Source organism: Ceratotherium simum, chromosome 26 (assembly GCF_057802395.1).
Source record: "Ceratotherium simum simum isolate JZ-2026a chromosome 26, ASM5780239v1, whole genome shotgun sequence".
NCBI classification, from domain to species: domain Eukaryota; kingdom Metazoa; phylum Chordata; class Mammalia; order Perissodactyla; family Rhinocerotidae; genus Ceratotherium; species Ceratotherium simum.
In genome coordinates this window covers 38,157,163-38,176,428 of record NC_141925.1, presented here as the reverse complement: position 1 = coordinate 38,176,428, position 19,266 = coordinate 38,157,163, and the positions used below count along the sequence as shown (strand labels likewise).

General features: G+C 43.5%; 1 protein-coding gene across 13 annotated transcripts in view; it reads right to left on the bottom strand.

The window, feature by feature from the left end:
- Positions 1-19,266, bottom strand: part of TRRAP (transformation/transcription domain associated protein) — a 118,434-nt gene that overhangs the window by 34,508 nt on the left and 64,660 nt on the right. For 8 of the 13 annotated variants that reach the window (XM_087417555.1, XM_014795616.2, XM_087417560.1 and 5 more), the window contains 14 exons: positions 17,759-17,869; positions 16,438-16,584; positions 14,544-14,757; positions 13,854-13,979; positions 11,763-11,909; positions 10,821-11,023; positions 10,078-10,199; positions 9,539-9,752; positions 6,925-7,104; positions 5,419-5,565; positions 2,234-2,353; positions 1,732-2,019; positions 1,430-1,567; positions 421-533 (listed from right to left, as the gene is read on the bottom strand). In XM_087417555.1, the coding sequence (XP_087273681.1) occupies positions 421-533; positions 1,430-1,567; positions 1,732-2,019; positions 2,234-2,353; positions 5,419-5,565; positions 6,925-7,104; positions 9,539-9,752; positions 10,078-10,199; positions 10,821-11,023; positions 11,763-11,909; positions 13,854-13,979; positions 14,544-14,757; positions 16,438-16,584; positions 17,759-17,869 (2,270 nt within the window). The remainder of the gene's footprint in view (positions 1-420; positions 534-1,429; positions 1,568-1,731; positions 2,020-2,233; positions 2,354-5,418; positions 5,566-6,924; positions 7,105-9,538; positions 9,753-10,077; positions 10,200-10,820; positions 11,024-11,762; positions 11,910-13,853; positions 13,980-14,543; positions 14,758-16,437; positions 16,585-17,758; positions 17,870-19,266) is intronic. The other 5 variants (XM_087417558.1, XM_087417564.1, XM_087417561.1 and 2 more) reach the window with 1 other exon arrangement.

The window sequence follows — 19,266 nt, the reverse complement described above, 5'->3', positions numbered from 1 at the left end:
TACTCAAGACTTTTACACTGTTCTTAGGTTTTTGTTGGTTCTTTTCTTTATGGGGCCATAAAGGAAGTCTCAAAGTCCCCTTTCAAAACACTCATGAGAGCGGCCAGCCCGGTGGCGCAAGCGGTTAAGTGCGCGTGCTCTGCTGCGGCGGCCCAGGGTTTGCCGGGTCGGATCCCGGGCACGCACCGACGCACTGCTTGTCGAGGTGTGCTGTGGTGGCGTCCCATATAAAGCAGAGGAAGATGGTCATGGATGTTAGCTCAGGGCCAGTCTTCCTCAGAAAAAAAGAGGAGGATTGGCATCAGATGTTAGCTCAGGGCTGGTCCTCCTCACAAAAAAAAAACACTCGAGGAAATTTCAGAGATTTTTCACTGGTTCCTGTAACCTATTCTTGAATACATCAAACATGGTACAGCTTACCGAATCCAGTGATCCTCCCAAAGCTGGTATTCTGGGAAGATAGCAGGGGACGCACTACTCCTCTCATGTTCCTTTTTGGCTTTATCCATGGCCTTTTCGTAGGATTCTTGTGCCTAAAAAGTTAATAATGCTTTTAAACCACTGTTTAACTAGAAACTTTTCCATGGCCATCGCTCAATTATTTAGGGCAAGTTGGATCACAGACCTGGGAGTGCCTCATACTCTTCTCTCAGATCACTTGACACCCCAAATTCTCTATGCACCGAAAACAGAAAAGAGTGGGAGGAGAACCGAGGGTGCGTAATTCTCCAGACAGACAGAAGGAGGAGAGACCGCCTAGACCTGGCTATGAAAGCAGGGGCCACAGCCTGTGCCTATGCTTCTGGATTTTCAGTGGCTCAGTGTCCTACACAGGGCTGAGAACTGTATCCTGTGACAGTGGCCCACACTACATTGAAAGGACTAGCATGAGGATTAAAATGTAAGCACTAAACGCAATCTACCCGCCATTTCCAATAGGACCAATGACTGCAGATAAAAAGCACCCACATTAGCAACTAACAGTAGAGGATTTAGGACTGGGCTTTAAAAATGTTCATGTCATATATGTACATTTCTCTTAAATTGAGACATCAATCAAACGGCCTTTATGTGTAGGATAAATGCTTCAAATAAAACAGCAAACTTCTTATTTAAGATTTTATTTATTTTATTTTTTCCCCCCAAAGCCCCAGTGGATAGTTGTGTGTCGTAGCTGCACATCCTTCTAGTTGCTGTATGTGGGACTCGGCCTCAGGATGAACGGAGAAGTGGTGCCTCGATGCGCACCCGGGATCCGAACCCGGGCCGCCAGCATCGCAGCGCGCGCACTTAACCGCCAAGCCACAGGGCCGGCCCTAAACTTCTTATTTAAACGTTAACTCTGACTTGAGGATATTACATTGAAGAAACATTATAAATGACCTTTCATCAACCATGTAACCGAGCCATTTCATTCAACAGTGGCTACCTGCTCAAAGAATCCGTGCTGCTCATAAGCAATAGCAGTTGCTGTCTCTGAATACTTGCAACGCTTCTGCCATAACCCAGCCCACATATCTTCCTCTTGTAACAAAGAGTAAAGTTCAGCAAGGGAATCCAGTATCTCCTGAAAACACAGATCATGGCTTCTGAGTGCTCATGACAAAATACATTTTTTTCAATAAAGCAACTTCATTGTGTTGTAACTTAAAATCACTTGTGAGAGGTTTATTGAAACTGGGAAGACAATGGCAAGGAAGACATAATTAACAAAATGAGGTGAGGCCTCACCTGCTGAGGTGGAGTTATGCTCTCCTGCTCATAAAATTCTGTTGTTTGCTTCGGCTTAATCTGCAGACTCAGGCCTTTTTCAAAAGCCTGGTGCTCCAGCATTAAGGTGGAGCGGAACCAAAGGTTGTGTGTTTTCCCCAAGTACTTCAGAACACAGGGTCTGATGGGAATCGGTGGGACACACTGGGACATGGCTTCCACGAAGCAGTTCAGTGCGCTGGGCTGACAATCCCGCTGCACCTGGTGACTGCCACTGCACAGGAATGGACTAATCTCACCGGCTAAAGCCTGAAACCAAAGGGCAAGTTAATTCAGGTCTTCATTCAAAAGTCAGCATGTCCTTCCTCTCTCACATAGCATCTGGGAGTACTTTTGATAATTCACTCTTAGATAACAGTCAGTAGTTTCCTCTCCTTTGAAACTCAAGATTATTTTCTTTCATGAATACTTATCAAAAGCTAAAACGACATTTTCCAAAACAGGATTTTAAAAATATACTCACATGCTGCTGTCTGTCAGACAGAATTTTCCACAATCTGGGAAAAAGCTGGACCCATGTCTTTTCTGCCAGAGTTGTGGAAATGTGACACAGCTGGACAAAAGCGCCGAGCAGCGCTCCAGTCTACAGAAAGAATAAAGATTAGTATAACTGGGCGTGGGCTGGTGCTAACGATCCTGCCATCCAGGTGTCTCACACGCATGTTCAGGAGACACCACTGTCCCCTACCTCATCAGACACTCCTCCACTTTCAAACTTTCCAAGATCTGAGCGAATGTCACGTCAGAGTAAAAACACAGATTCTGAGCGCCAGAAACCCATGGTGTGCTTAGCAGTCATGCACAGATGTGGGTAAGGGGCTCATCGGTGACACGCCTACTTTTTTTAATTTTTAAGGGCATTTCCTAACATTATTGATTCCACCCTGTCTGGGAAGTATGAACATAGTGCCCACAGTGAAAGTGTAAATGAGAGGTACACAGGCACCAAAGCAGAGGCCACTGAAAATATGAATGAGAAAACAGAAGCACACCCCTATGAGGGAAGTTATCCGCCAACAGGTACAATCCTGAGGAACAAATCAAGAGCCATGAAAGTTCAGAGCCTCTGCAATTGACAGTGGACAAGAGATGGAAAAGTGACTGGACTGGAATGTACACCCTACGAAGGGGGCCAGAGCTGGAAACCGACGTGTGCCAAAGACAGAGACGTGTTTGATTTTGTCCACGGCTTTGTTGCTTTTGAAAATCTGAATTAGCTACCAACATTTCTTATCAATAGCCAAGTTTCTAGCCTACTTGAAGCCCATCAGGCCAACACGGCCCCACCTGGCATCAAGCAGCTGGTGCCGAAGGGCTCCAGTTTGCACTTGGGAGCCTGCCATGGGGCCTGCTGCCCCAACATGGAGAAAGAGTGTCAGGGACACGTGCGTCATGATCATGCTTTCCTTTCTCCCACAGCTGACCCAAGAAGGGAAATCACCCTTGTATCCATGTCTCTATTAAAAATGCAAAACTCAAGGATACAAATATTTCAAGGAAAATAGGAGAAAACATTTAAGTGAAGATACTCCTATTTGATACTCAGGCTGCACCATGAGGATGACCAGGATGAAACTAGCCTGGCTGACCTCACGTGGCTACTCCCTTCACCTCTGCCACTGTGTCAAGTCAAGAGCAGAGGCCAAGAGCACTGAAGGGCCACGCATGCACAGACCTGCTGACAAAACTGCTCATCTCTAACTGCGAGTGGGGGACTCCACAGGTTCACGGCTTGTTCTCACTTACACACGATCACAAAACGAGGTAAAGAAGTGTGTGGGCACAGTGGTGGCCCTGCAATGCCGGGGAGAAGAGAGAGGGGACACTGGCTTCAACAGATTTCCCACAGAGAGTAAGACGGTCAATCCTGGGACAAGGTGCCCACAGCAAAGAGAAAGAGCAGGTGTGCCTGGTGTAAGGATCCACTCAGATGCCTCTCAGTCCCTCTGGGCTTAGCCACAAATAGTCTAGAGGAGCTGACTGGCCCGGCCACTTCACAGGTAGAGGAGCTTAAGGAATGAAAAGGTCAGGGCCAAAACTGTGAACACAGCGATTTATAACCCCACCCCGCTGTACAAAACATATAAATATGAAAAATAACTTCCAGAAACATGTGAGATAAAAGCACATGAACACCACCCCCTCCAACTCCCTAACACTCCTGCTGCTTTTTCTCCACAGCACCCATCTCTCTGCCTGAGGAAGTATATACCGATTTCACTTCTTTCTGATTATTACTTACTTCCCCACTAGAACAGAAGCCCTATGAGGGCTGACTACTCTTGTCTGTCTCATTCAGTGATATTTCCAGTGCCCAGAACAGTGCCTGGTACATGGTGGGCACTCAATAAATATCTGTTGAATGACTAAGTGAGATAAAATGTGAAAAGGGTAAACAAGGAAAATGAGACTACAGCTTGAGTGAGCTTCCTAAAAAGGGCAGGACTGGAAACGCAGGCCACGATGCCTCAGCTAGAAAGGGCCAAGGGGACGCCCACGGGCAAGATTCTCCATGTGCAGCCATGTTAGGTCTACCCCAACCACAGTCCAGAGGGCAGCCAAGGCCCCACAGGGGATGAGGAGGTGCACAGCTGTGACTAATTCAGCCAAGGACAAAATTTAAATAGGTAAAACCAAATATAGACATTTTTAGCAATGTACTGCTAAAATGTACTCTGATAGATCTTCCACAATGAGCTGATCGTCAAAATTATGACAAGGCAACTGATGGGTCAGTATCTACATGGTGACTTATCATGGTGACCATCACCAAGACAGGCCTTTGGGTTTGGGAATGTGGATCCACAACCACTGTTTCTGGCAGTGATGGCGGGAGCGACAGGCATCTGTGAATGAGAGCGTGTCATCTACACATATGAGGATGCTCTGCTTCCTGCTGCATGCACCAGAAGACCAAGCATTTTATGTTTATCCAACACCACAACTGTGTCACTCAGATACAAGTTCAAAGTTTGATTTAACGCACAAATTCAGGATAAGTTTCACCAGAAAAGTTTAAATGTAAAAATTATTTGTGATAAGTAGCTTATCATTTTTTTTTTCACTTAGCTCCTGATATGAACAGAATCATCACTGTTTCTTTGTAATACTCTTCAAAAGTAACATGGTATATGAAGCCTTAACTAATTCTCTCAGTCATTACCAAAAAATGATCATCCCTACGATTAACCTGAGAGTTTGTGGAAACCAAAGAGTTTCTAACTGGCTAGATCTCAAAACAGATGCATTGGGAGGTTCCCTCCCCGCAAAGTGGAACTGATTTTACCACATTAGCCTATTCTCATTTTCTCCTTTCTTATTGTACTTGAAAAGTAATCCAGCAATGTCTCATCATACATTTATTTTTAATAAACAATTTTACCATTTCTTTTAAGGGATAATAGTGGAGAAAATAACCTCTTTTTCTTATTTTCTCCCACAAGGCACTGTAATTCCTTTCTCAAATCATCATATAAAATATAAATCTTTAGAGTCTCACAGACCTATAATGGTTTCAATTGAGATGGGAAAGAAAATAAGTGTGACCTATAAAAGAGAACTTTACGCAGGTTGTAAAAGAATCCTGGTTTAAGATTCAAAATATTCAGGGGGGTAAAAAATACCCTCCCTCCAAACTTGCATACTGACCTTCACTTCCCGGAGGGTATCCAAAAATTTGTCGTGTCTGTTGGTTAACATGTGCAGCTGGTTTCCAATATCCTTTTCAGAAAGCTCCTTGGTTTTGGGTGTGCTGGTCTGGTCTCCAGGAGCCAGTTCAATATCTATCTCTACATCCTAAAAAACAAACACAAACACAAATAAGCAAAACCAAAAGGTCAAATAGTTAAAGAAAACCCAACAAACACTACTCTTAGGTACTGCCTGTTACATTTTTGGCAAGTAAAATTTTAGTTTCCTGAAAGTTTATAATTATTTAAAGAATCTTGAATTCTAAAATAAATAAACAACAATGATATTAACTAGACCAGACCTCTCTCCCTCTTTGTTTAAATGACAGTATGAAAATGTCATTGTTTTGTTTTCATATTTGGGTTATGGAATGCAAAATAAAAAATTATAAACTTTAAACAGTAAAAATAATAAAGATTATTAGGGATTACAGACTATCATTCCTCAAAATACAACACAGTTGCCTAGCTGCCTTGCTCATTCAGATCAAGAATACTGTCAGTCATGGCAAAGAACCTTGCTGACACAATGTTTCATATGACTCATTTTCAAAGAGGAATAAATCTTATTTCCGTCTGAGCTTCTGGGAAGTCACAGTCAATAATTCAATCATCAAACTAGCCTGTAGGTCAAGTTACCAACACTTGGTATGCACCCTTTAAAATACAGAGGAATCATTTTCAAGTTGGTAATTAATTTCACTTAGGAGGATTACAAAAAGAAAAGAAGATCAAATCACCAAATAATCTAATATTTAGCAACAGTGAAGAAAATTTTAAATTCTTATTTATTAACATAATGAGTAGATATCCCCATATGCGAGAGGGAACAAACTATCCCTTTTAGAGCAAAGAGGATGCCTCCTCCTTCAATACCGGGTGGTTGTCTTCTACAACCAATGCTCCAGAGAGACTGAGATTCCGAAAGCTAACAACCTAAAGTAAACACAGTTTAAAGATCTGTGTCTGGAGTAGTGTCAGCCACTCCTTCATGGAGTACTGGAGCCATCAACACTAAAGCATCAGCCCAGCTGGCTGACCTCAGCTCAAGGGCTGCCCCATAGAAGGAAGCGGAGATCTGGGAGGTTCTCAGCAGGCTGCTGGTGGAACCAGCTACAGCGATGGTTCCAGTATGGTGAGGTCACTCTCCAGAGCAGTGCTTTCTAATCCAACACGGGCTACTTCTCACTTGGAAAGAAATATCACCAAACAGTAAAATATCCTGTACCAAGCAGTGCTGTATCACAATAAAGTGACCTATCTCAAAAGCAAATGGCATCACAAGATGCTTATCAATTCTAACTTCAAAAAATCTAACTGAATGCAGATACCACATTCAAAGGTTTCACATAGAGACAGGTTTTAATACATTGCTCTTGCCCTAAAAATATGCAAAACATAAAATTCTTCAACAGAAATGGGGTTCTGCTGTGAAAAGGAGACACCACGCAATCTGCAGCATTACCTCCTCTTTGGACTCGCTGTTCTCTCGCTCCCGAGGCTCCTGCTTGACATGTGTGACCATGGCAAAGGCCGCTCGGTCGTGGCTGTCGGCCAGATTGATGACATTGGTGATGGACGGCAGCATAGCTCCTTGGCAGCTGGTACCAATGGGAGTGCTCTTCTCACACACCGCCAAAAGAAGCTAGACAGAGTTTGTGGAAGAGAAGACACACGCTTGGCGTTTGAGGTGTGTGGACCCACGGTGAACACCCAGTCATCTCAACCAGCATGCACATGCTGATGACGCTGCTCCACACTTCTCCCGAGCTGAGACGCAGTGTCTGAGCCTCTCTCCTGGACGTCCCTCACTAAGGTACCTCTGACTCCATGTCTAAGCGTAAGCTCAGCATCTTTCTCCCCTACCAGACAGGCTTCCTCTTCTGTTCTCTCAGAGGCACCTCCCAGACAACAGACACCTTTGCTTCATCCATCTATTTCCCTTCTCCTTCATCTCCCACACCACATCACCAAGCCCTGCCAGATTTACCTCCTGAATATCTAGGCAGCCATCACCTCCCGCCTGGGCAGAACCTCCTAACTCACCTCCAGACTTACTCTTCTCAAATCCACCTCCTTCCACACAGCTGACCCCAGTGCTCCCCTCCCTCCACCCTCCAATGGCTTCCCAGAGCCCTCAGGGGACAGGGCAAGTTCCTTAGCGTGGCTCACAAGATCTTCTGTAACGTAACACTCCCCACGCACACGGAACACTTCTGTGACTATTCCCCACACCCCAGCATGCTTCACCACTAGGCCTTTGCTCATGCTGCCCTCCCTCAACCACGCCACTCTTGTATTCCTTTTTTTTTTGGTGAGGAAGGTTGGCCCTGAGCTAACATCTGTCACCAATCTTCCTCTTTTTGCTTGAGGAAGATTGTTGCTAACATCTGTGTCAATCTTCCTCTATTTTGTACATGGGACGCCACCACAGCATGGCTTAATGAGTGGTGTGTAGGTCCGCACACAGAATTTGAACCTGCAAACCCTGGGCCACCCAAGTGGAGTGTGCGGACTTAAACCACTAGGCCACCAGGCCAGCCCCTACTTTTGTATTCTTTTGGTAAATATTTAGTGAGCACCACTAGGTGCTGCGTGAGGCCTTGGAGATTCACTTGTCCACTTCACAGAGATAGTATCCTCTGCCCTCGTGGAGCTGAAGTGTCAGAGGGAAGGACAAGACCAACTTCAACACTTAGCTTACGTGGCAAGAGTGTGGCGTTCAAGAACACGAGAGGCCAGCATGGCTGAAGACTAATGAGTAAGGGAGAGAGGGACAGCATGGGGCTGGAGAGAGAGGCAAGGGTCTGGTCACTCGGGGACCAGCAAGACCGTATTCTGGAGGCTAGACTTCGTGCTGAGTACAATGATGGGGAGTGAGATGCTCTGCTTTATTTTTTAAGAGCAATTTTTCAATAAAGAAAACTGTACTGGATAGGAGGGCAGATGGGTGCACACCAAGGAAACTGTTCCTGTCATCCTTGTGAGCAATGCTGGTGGCCACAAGAGGGAGGTAGACGAGGGAAGGGAGGGAGGTAAGGGACTCTGAACTGGTAACACCTGGTGATGGACCAGATACACAAGACAAAGGAGGGAAGGAATGGAGGATTCCTGGCTTGTGCCCTTCAGCCTGCCCCTTCCTCCATCAATTTCTATGTACCTGTCACAGTCAATATCTTTTCAACTCTGTACCTACAGTACCTGTCCCACGGCCTGCCACCTAATACCAATCAATAGGTCTCTTGAATGAATGATGAATAAATTGGGGAACTCTGCGTGTTGCCATTAGCAAAGTTTCAAATCCATGCTATGTACAGCACTAAGAAAAAACACATTCAGCACAAATGGAAATATGCTAACAAGCTCTGACTGAAATACGGTGCCACAATTCTCTTCTTTTTCCCTCAAAGAGATTTTCACAACCTTTGTCTCAGTTGTCTCATTACACAAAGTAACTGGTCACCTTCTAGTTTCATTCATTCTGGGTGAGTAGACAAGAATTCCTTGCACAGCATCGGTAACCCGCTATGGGAAACCTAAGTTGCCTGGTGCTTTACCTTGGTGATTAAGCCAAAAATGAAGGATAGCCAATTTGAATAACAAACAAGAAGTCTCACTACAGTCCTGTTAGAAACGTCAAAGAACATCTGACTTACCCTCCAATGAAACAGTCAGACCTTTATTACCGGCACTGACTCCTCATTAAGGGAGCAAAGCCCACGGCACTGTGAGGCTGGCCTGGCCCGGCTGCTCTACCTTCCCGCTTTAAGAATGATGAGTGCTGACAATTATAGTACATTATATTTTCTAGGGCATGTAGACAGAATTTGCAATTTTTATATTTGAAGAAAAATGAATCTTTAGCTACAAACTAAGAAACATTAATCAACTTTCTGATTAAAGGGCTTAAAGCCATCCAAAAAAAGCTTTAGATGAAAACATAGATTTACCTGTTTTTTTCTTCCTACTAGAGACTAAAAGTAGTTTAGTGGTGGAGGTTTCTAATCCATCTAGAGCGTGTGAACACCTCCTGGCTGCAGGGCGCCCCAGCCACAGATGGCAAGCTGAGCCCGTCCTACCTCAATGCACTGCTTGATCCAAAAGTGGTTCCCCATGGCTTCCCAATTCTGGGAACAGGTCACATAAAGCAGGCGCTCGTAAACCCGACGTTTCATAGAGTTGTCAAAAACCTCGAAAAACTTTGCCCTGATGAGCGGCTGGGCACAACGCAGCCCAGAAAGAAAGGCAGGCTCAAGTTTCGCAGTCAGCTCGCTGCCAGACAGTGTCTCGTCCCTGTAATAGAAGGAATAACACCGAGATAGAAGAGCCACACCAGACAGTGGATTCCTCAAGCCCTTAGCAAACAAGCAGAAAACAAGTGGATACCAACTTTCTGAAATGCCACTATGAAAGCCAAGAGTGTTATAAATCATTGTAGGCTGATGCAGCATTTGAGCAAAAGGTTCATTAATGATGCCAAAATACGTTACGTGATTTAGTATTTAAATGAATATTTAAACTTCAGGTATAACTAAAAGATTAAGTTATGTTACTTTGGTCAGTCAGAAAACACACTGTAGATCAATATATGCAATATTTGATTAACTACTGTAATTACCTGTAGACATAGTTAACAAGGTCTAAAAACTGGGCATTTAATTCAAGGTCTTCTGGAAAACGCTTTTCTATGTAGGTCATCATTTTCACAAGCAAAATGGACTTCTCCCGGAGTGTAGGTGTCTGTACAGATTTATTTTTTAAAAGAAAAGGTCAATTACTTCTCTTTGAGAAAAGACATGTTCAAAATATTTCAGCCATCTGCTCTACTATTTTTCCAGCTCCTACAATTTTGTCAAGTGAAATAAGACAAGGTCATTTCTAAACAGAAAAATCAAAAATGACTCTGGCTATCTTTGCATGCTTACAATCAAGACAGATGCTGATATCATTTCCTAGAGGCTACAGCTCATTTTGAAGAGAAAGCAACTAAATTATAAAACAAATTAGAAGTTTGCAAGCATCTTACTAAGTTAAATAACAGTCCCTCATTATTATTATTGTTATTATTAGGCTTACCTTCACCACTTTAAAAGATTAACAAGTAATGTTCATTTAACATTTTAATAGAAGTAAAACCATGTTAAGATGAATGACCTATCTCAAGTTTCTATTTAAAATCTGTTAAGCACAGTGAGAAAAATCTATCTTAATCAAGAAAAGATACTGTGAATGCAAACACGGGAGAAAAAAATGTTTTGCTTGAGAACTTTCAGAAGGAAGAGCTGAGAAAGTGATGCCTGAATTTTCTTTTAGTACAAAGGAAGGTCACTGGCTAGAGCACAGTCTCTCTTCCCAGCTCACCTGATTGGCTGCCATTGGGGAATTATTTTTAACCCATTCTTCCACAATCTTAACCACAGCCCGGAGGATCTTGGCATCCGGTGATTTTTCAATGAGGGATGTCAGGATGGCCTGAATAAAGTTCTTCCTCATCTCCATGCTCATCACAGCCAGGCGAGTTTTCACCAGCTCCAGACTCAGCATCACCAGCTCGCTAGTTCCTGCTTGTGAGGGAAAGAGGGCGCACCCAACCATGTCTACAAACACACGTCAATAGGCAACCCGTTCCCATCATGTGACATGTTGGATTCTGTCCCTTTTGCCCCCAAATATTTTTCTCCAGCAACTAGGGCTCTAAGATTTGAAGAGCCTCACCACTTTCCTACCACTCCACCTTGCAAGGGTGACCCTGTAAAAACCTCCCCACAGGGGAGATGATGGAGCTGATGGGACTAGTGCAGGCAGCCTGGGGTACAACCAGGTCCTGAAGTCACATTCACGGCACTTGTGTTCCGAGATGTATCTAGCAGCAGTGCAGTGCCAACCACAGCTCCTTGCCCCACAGCAACATATCACCCAGATTCTCAGAGCCCACTGCCTAGGTCTGGAATCTCTGACTGACTTCTTTTTCAGAAATAACAGTTCTGATTTATAGCAAAATCGTTAGATAACTCTCATTTAGTGGTGAATGTTGCACATAAATGTCCAACCGTTTAAAAATTTCTTCATTCTTACATTAACAAATTTTAAAAGCAGTTCATTTTTAAAATGAGTCTTATCTTCGTTTTTTAAACAAAATGCTCAGAACCTCTTTGTTAAGAGCAAATGACAATGAATTTCATAAAAACAACAGGTATTCATGTTCACTTTAGAATTCAATCACATAGCTGGCACCACTTAGGTGTTAAACAAAGCCTGAGGAAAAAACACGGGGCAGGGGCGTGGGGGCACTAAGTCTGTCACCTGCAGTTGCTTCCGTGCTGCCCGATGCTGCCTGTGGATTTAAGTGCTCTCGGACCATCTTCTGCAGGGAGCGCATGAAGACTGAGATCAGCCTGTCTATGTAGCTTGGGTTGTTGCTGCAGGCAGACTTGAGGATCATAAGGGTCCCTAAAAGGCAGACATTGCCGGTTTTTATTTTTTTAGACAAGTTAAAAAAAAAAATGAATTAACAAAAGTGTGCTATTTAAAGCATTTAAAATGTGCTGTTTCTGACAAAAGTATAGATTAATCCCAAATGTCAACATTACAAGCTTTTATATGGCATATACTGCATTTTGAAGCATTCTGTTTTCACTCTTAATTCTTAGTTCATGATCAACATCATCAGGCATGAGAACTGATTTTTGTGCTTCAGTGGAAACAACACTCTTAACTTCAGTTCTGGATTTTATCTTGAGGTTACAGCAAACCCCCTAAGGGAAGTTTTCGTCCCATGATGTGTTTGGGGGGAAAAAAAGGAAGAAAATCCTTTCTTTTTTTATCTAGACTCTTTAGACATGACAAATATTTTAGAATTTGCACCTAATTCTGAAAAATTGCATAAGATCAATAAAAATCAGCAAAACTAACATCAGAATATGAACACTGAATATATATGAAAAATAATTTTATCTTTCGTCACTGGCATTTTTACAAACATCTTCACCCTGACTTACACATTAAATTTTGAATTTGTACTCATAGCTTACATCATAGAACAATAAAAGGGTATTTATTTGTCATTTACAGGTGCAATCATCCCAGATTTGGATAATTTCAGGCTTCCTTTGTTAAAAGGCTGATTCTCAGTAGAGCAGTCAATGTGTGGACAGTCTGATTCTACAAGTAACCCATGACACTTGATGATAGTGATGATGAATACGGGGAATGTGTTCTGGTTGTTTCTGAGCAGACGTCAGTAACCGAGCCCTGGATCTGGCACGGGGAGAACAGAGTGGCCAACTCTCCAGGCCCTCTCGCCTGGAGGCTGCCCCTGGTCTGCTGTCACCCTTACAAAGGAGGGAAGCAACAGTGGCCAGCTCTTTTCAAAGAGAGCCCTCTGGAGAATTAACAAGACAAGATGTTCATGCTACACTGCGATGGAAGCGAGGTTGCAAAGCAGGATCTACTGTATGATCCCCAGTAAAAAAAAAGTTGCAGAAGTATTTCTCACTATCCAAATCTATCTGGTTCCAGAATAGAGACAGCAAGCTTGGATAATAAGGGATATCATTTTAACTAAGTTTATCTGGCTCCTGAATTTCAGATAGCAAGTAGCAAGAGTTTAGAGAGCAAGAAATTCATTAAAAAATTATGTATTCAGTCTGCAAATTGAGACACAAGTGTTTGCATAACAAGAGCTATCTGTATATGTATTTATCTACAAGTGTGCAGAAAAAAGACATACTCACCAAAATAAGAGTGATTATTATTAAGTAAAGAGGCTTATAAGTAATTTTTATTTAGTTTTCCTTCATTTGTATTTTCAAAGTTTTCCTACTTACAGATGTGAGCTTGACAACAAGCAGAGTAAGTAGCTTTTCATTTGACTTCTAGGTATCTGGAGGCCAAAGTCATCCAGCTGCCCTGAGTACCTGAGACACCAACTTTCATTTCACTTGGGGCAGCCAGAGCCTCATCAAGTAGACGGGGACTAGCTCTCGTCTTGTGAGTGGCTTATTGACAGGTGAACACACTGTGAAAGGCAGTAATTCTATATATTTGTATACTGCGTCAGCAGCATCTCTGTATTTAGCGTAAAACTGAGTCAGCAGGATCCACGCAATATGGGGCAATTCCTCTTGCAACCAAATCCTGCATCTGAGGCTGAGGCAGGAGGAACCGAGGGAGCACTGATGTTGGGCAGGGTGGGGGTCGCTCACCTCAAAGACCACGGGGGACTGTGGCCTTGTGCACACCAGGCCACACACAGACACCCTCAACAACGCAGCAGCTCAAAGCTCCTCCCAATATCCTGAGCCTTTCCAAAAAGCAAAGCTCCTCCAGTGAGCACGGACAGATCAGTGCCAAACTGAACCACTGCTGGGAAAACCAAGTCAGACACACACTCACCAAAGAGCTGGGAGGGATTCGCGTTGGTGGCCTTCTCGTAGTTGGTGAGTCCTTCATAGATGACCTTCCCGACGGCCGCATAGAGGCACTCCAGCTCTTCATACTTGGAGGCCACACTGGAAGTGCCTACAACAGAAGCGAGAACCTGAGCTCTGTGGTCTAGACTCTCAAGCCTGTCCAGGCACTGGGACGTTCACTATCCTCACACTAGGACTGAGCTTTAACGGTTGGGCTCTGTGGCAATTGGCGCGGGCACTTCTCTTGCAGGACGCATGGCGCCATCTCTGGGCTGTTCCTATTTTACGGAGCTAAGTGACAACCTTTTGTCTCACCACGGCTTACCGGAATATGCTCTAAATACACTTATTTACAGTACGCCAAAATTTGATTCTGTCAACTGTTCAACACTTGACAAAATACTTTAACTTAACTTCCCTTTAAACACACTAAGAAAACTACTGTTCAGCTGATGAAGAACTGCATTTCTAAAGCAGACAAAAAATATAACGCAATGGCTGCTGCCGTTAAGTTTTTATGTCCATTTTTTTTTAAAAGAAAGGCTGAAAATACAAAGAAAAGTGGGATAATAAAATGCTCAATATAGTAAGTGGAGATGAGCACTCTCAAACAACAAGCTGTGTGCCACCCATCCACTCAGAAAGAAAGGCACCGATGGAGAAGGTCACATACTTGGCTCTGTCGGGAAAATGCTCATCAGGCGTGAGAGAAGGCTATGGACCGCTCGTAAAACTTTGGTGTTCCCACACGTCATACAGGCCGCAATTCCACGCTGCAGGGGTTTGAAGCTACTGAGGATGGCTGGAGACTGGAGAACAGTTAGCAAGAAACTCAGCACTTCCAATCCTGTGCAAATATTTCCATAGTTAACTTGATTAGGCTGCTCCTGGAATGGAGAACACAGGCCACACACAGATGAAATAAATACTCTAGTACACTGAATTACAGAAACATAAATCGAGCAAAATTTAAAACAATGTGCCATTAAGTATTTGGAGATGAAGTAAAAAACCACTGAAGAATGAACATATAAATATGTGACCACCATATTTTATTAATACAGTAGGATTTCATGTTTCTTTTAATAAATTTGCTTTAAATATTTAGTCATACTTCTTAAAAGCTCATGAAAAATATTAATATTAAAGTTTTGAAAACTACTAAGATCTGGTCTAAAAAGGCATTTACTGCAATGAATTTTGCTTGTCTCCTTCTATCTTTTTAGTTAAAATACAAATATCCTGGGGTTGGCCTGCTGGTGTAGTGGTTAAGTTTGCATGCTCTGCTTCAGCAGCCCGGGGTTCGCAGGTTTGGATCCCAGGCGCAGACCTAAATACCACTCATCAAGCCATGCTGTGGTGGTGTCCCATATACAAAATTGAGGAAGACTGGCACAGATGTTAGCTCAGCGACTATCTTCCTCAAGCAAAAAGAGGGATTGGTAACAGATGTTAGCTCAGAGCCAATCTTTCTCACTAAAAAAAAAAACCCAAAAAACAAATATTCTTGCAAAAGAAAAGTATCTTTGAAATTGTGTATCATGAAATCAATCTAATAGGTGATACCAGCACTAAAGAAAAAAAAAAAAAAAACAATGAAATAGAAAATAGAGTGCACAGTTTGTAGTAAGGCTAAGTATTGCTTCATGCAACTTTTGTTTCTGTGGCTTATGTACACAGATGCCTGGTATATGTGCCATTTGTATGCAATAGGTTATGAGGTAAAATCTCTCACTTACTATGGATTATGGGGAAAAGGTGAAGTTCCCTGTGAGCATGGCACATTGCTTTATGAAAATGTCAGCCTATTAAGTGACAGAGGTTGTCCACTTATGGCCGAGCTTGACTTAACTGTCACTGCATTTGACAGGAAAGTAATTTGACCTTTCAAAGAGAAAAAGAGGAAGGAAACCCGCAGACAGTTGAGAAGTTAGGCACCAAGCTAAAACCCAAGCATATGCTGCAGATTTAGGGGGCCTAAACCCACTGTTTCCATAGCACAGGTAACATTTGTAACATTTCAAAAAACTTAAGCAACAATGTTAGTCTCTGCAATGCAAAATAATAAATGCTTACAACAGGTTTGCAACCGCCAGACACTTAACAAGATCATCAGAAAATTACACGATACACGATCGTGGTTTTTACAGAAACAAAACAAAAATATCCCACAAAATAATCAGCATTTGGGGCTATTTCTTTGATACCTGACTATACAATGGTCAATAACAAGTTATATGTTCATCTGTTTTAAAAATTCAAGCTTATTTTAAAGGTTGTTGTGTAAGGCAACTAAAAATGTTTACGCCAAGCTAGCCAATAGGTCAGTTTAAGAAATGAAACTTTGAAAGACAAGAGAACTATTATGTTTTCAAAACTCCTAACTGTACTTGGGGCTAGGAGTGAGAGCTGAAGTTTTAAAACCATTTTCAGGTAGTGAAACTCCCTCCTCCTTATTAGTGGCCAGAAGATAAAGTGGAAGGGGCCATGACTGGCCAAGGGAATGGACAATTTGGGGTTTGGCGGCCCAGGACCGAGCCCAGGAGACAGGAGACCCACGTACTTACCACACTCATCAGCAGCTTGTCGAACCACTGCAGTTTGAGCTCGGACTTGGACCACATGTCCGGTCGCAAGGCAGTCTTCAAGAGAGTCACACACCGACGAGACAGCACCTCCCCAGGAGACCCCGCAGTGTTGGTATTGTCATTAACCTGGAAATTCACATTCAAGCCCACATTTCCCTGTGTACATGTTTACAGTCATTCTCGTGACACTGCTTCTCGTCTGCGTCCCACGCCCTCACATCCCAGCTCTCCACCTCATGGCCACCTGCTCTCCCACCTGACTCAATACAGCCATCTCTGCTTCAGGGAAGCTCCCCCACTGGACCCCCCCTTGCAGTGCATCAGTGGTGATTTACACTTATTTGTGTGATTAGTGTCATGAGGCTCTCTGAGAGCAGAGCCCGAGTTCCTCCCCACTGAACCTCCTAGGCTGTGCCTAGCACACTGCAGCATGCAAGAAAGTACTGGATGAATAGTTCAGAAGATTCTTTTAAGTACCTGGAAATCCTCAATAATATTGCAAGATACACTATTTTGTTTAGTAATTATAAAAACATAAGATTCCCAAATTAAAAAAAAACACTTAAGGGGCCAGCCCAGTGGCACAGTGGTTAAGTTCATGTGCTCTGCTTTGGCAGCCTTGGGTTTGCAGGTCTGGATCCCAGGCATGGACCTGTACACCACTTATCAAGCCAGGCTGTGGCAGGCGTCCCACATATAAAGTAGAGGAAGATGGGTAACAGATGTTAGCTCAGAGCTAATCCTCCTCACCAAAAAAAAAAAAAAAAAAAAAAAACCACAGGAAAATTTCATTTACAACGTTTTTGTGAAATATAAAAATGAAAATTTTCAGAAATGGATTCCCAACAACTCCATGAAAATATATACTGATTTGAATGGTAAATAAATACAAGTTATGAAAGCATTTAAGTTACTAAATGTTGTATGTGATTTACCTAGGTGGGATCATCCCAGCACATTTATGAGACAGGTAATTCGGAAGTTAAGTAATTTACCAGAGATAACTCAATTACCACATTTTACCAAAGCCAAGATGTCTCTAATTATAAGATACACCATTATTTTATAACTGCTAAAAGAAAAAATGTTTTTAAAAAATCATAACAATTACAAGACAGGCAGATTTCAGAAATAGTAGCATGTCATGAATGGAATTTGGTATGAAAATGACAAAACTAGCTCTCAGACCTTGGTTTGTCTATTTCATTTTTGACTAAACTGTCACAGATAACATTCTGGAGTCTGCTAAGCAGTTCTGGTTCTGAAGAATCCCTAACATCAGACATTCAGAACGCCATACCTGACAGGCCACCCGGATGAGGAAATTCACCACGGTGTCTGTGTGCTGTTTATCAATGGGCTTGGTCAGAAGGGAGTCGGCTCCAGGCAGTGACTGGCTCCTCCCAAACACCTAGAGCAGCAGGAGGAGCACTCTCAACAACGCTGTCCCCACACAAGGTGCTGGCTGTGCAGCCCGCTAACAGTACCAGTCCTCTCAGGGGCAGACGCTACTCTGGGCACCAGGGACACCAGAGGCAGCTGTGGTCTCCGCAGACAACGAATAAACAAAGTAATGGGTCATGTGCTCTAGACTGAAAAAGGGCATGCTCCAGGAAGTGAAAGGATGACATCAAAGCCGCTCCTCAGACTGAAAGGCAGTCACCACAAGAAGACAAAAAGAGAGAGAAAACTGCTTCAGGGAAAAGAAAAGAGACAGGGGACAAGTCCTCAGTGAGTAAAGAAGCTGGGGCATTTCTGAAGCAGAGGAAACACCTGTGTGGCTGGAGCATCGTGCACAAGGCACAGGGACAGAAGGCCATCTGCAGGGCCAGGTCACGCAGGCTTTGGAGGCCATGGTCAAGGGGAGGGCTTGGGGAGGGAGAAGACCCCGACAATTTTTCAAGTTTTTATTTTGAAATGATTATAACATTCACAAGAAGTTACAAAAACAGTACAGAGGTCCCATGTACCCGTCACCCAGCTTCCTCTGACTTAAATTTTGAAAAGTTTTTTGGTACTCTGCTTTGTTAAAAATGTATCAAAGAGGGATAAAAGTGGAAGGAGTGAGAGGACCCGGGAGGCAGGTCCAGTACTCTGGGCGAGGCTCTGGGGCTTGGACCACGATGGTGGGGCAGAGAGGAGAGCAGTGGGTGGGTACTGGAGGCTGGGCTGACAGGGCTTGCTCTCAACCAGACGTGTGGAGAGAAGTAAATGGACAAATTGCAGATGGCTCCAGGTTTCTAAGCTGAGCACAGCCATATATTCTAGAGGAATGGTGAAGGGGGGCGGGAGAGTTCAACCTTAGGCATGCAGAGTTACAGGACCGCCACCTCAACAAGGGGTGATGAGAGAGTCAGCATCCTCAGGGCTTTCTTGGTGGCTGCCCTCCAGACAAAACAGGACACACCGTCTTTTTAAAAATTGAACACAGGGGCCGGGCCCCTGGTGTAGCGGTTAAGTGCGCGCGCTCCGCAGCTGGCAGCCCGGGGTTCGGATCCCGGGTATGCACCGATGCACTACTTGTCAGGCCATGCTGTGGCGGCATCCCATATAAAGTAGAGGAAGATGGGCATGGATGTTTAGCCCAGGGCCAGTCTTCCTCAGCAAAAAGAGGAGGATTGGCATGGATGTTAGCTCAGGGCTGACCTTCCTCACCAAAAAAAAAAAATTGAACACAACATGGGAGCATGTTCTCAACCAGTTTTTGAGAGTCTCTCTTAATGCCTTTCTGCAAGAATTAACCATTACTGTCGGAACTCTAGTGGTATTAAGTGAGCACAAAGGAAAACGTGTCTGCTAACTTGGGAA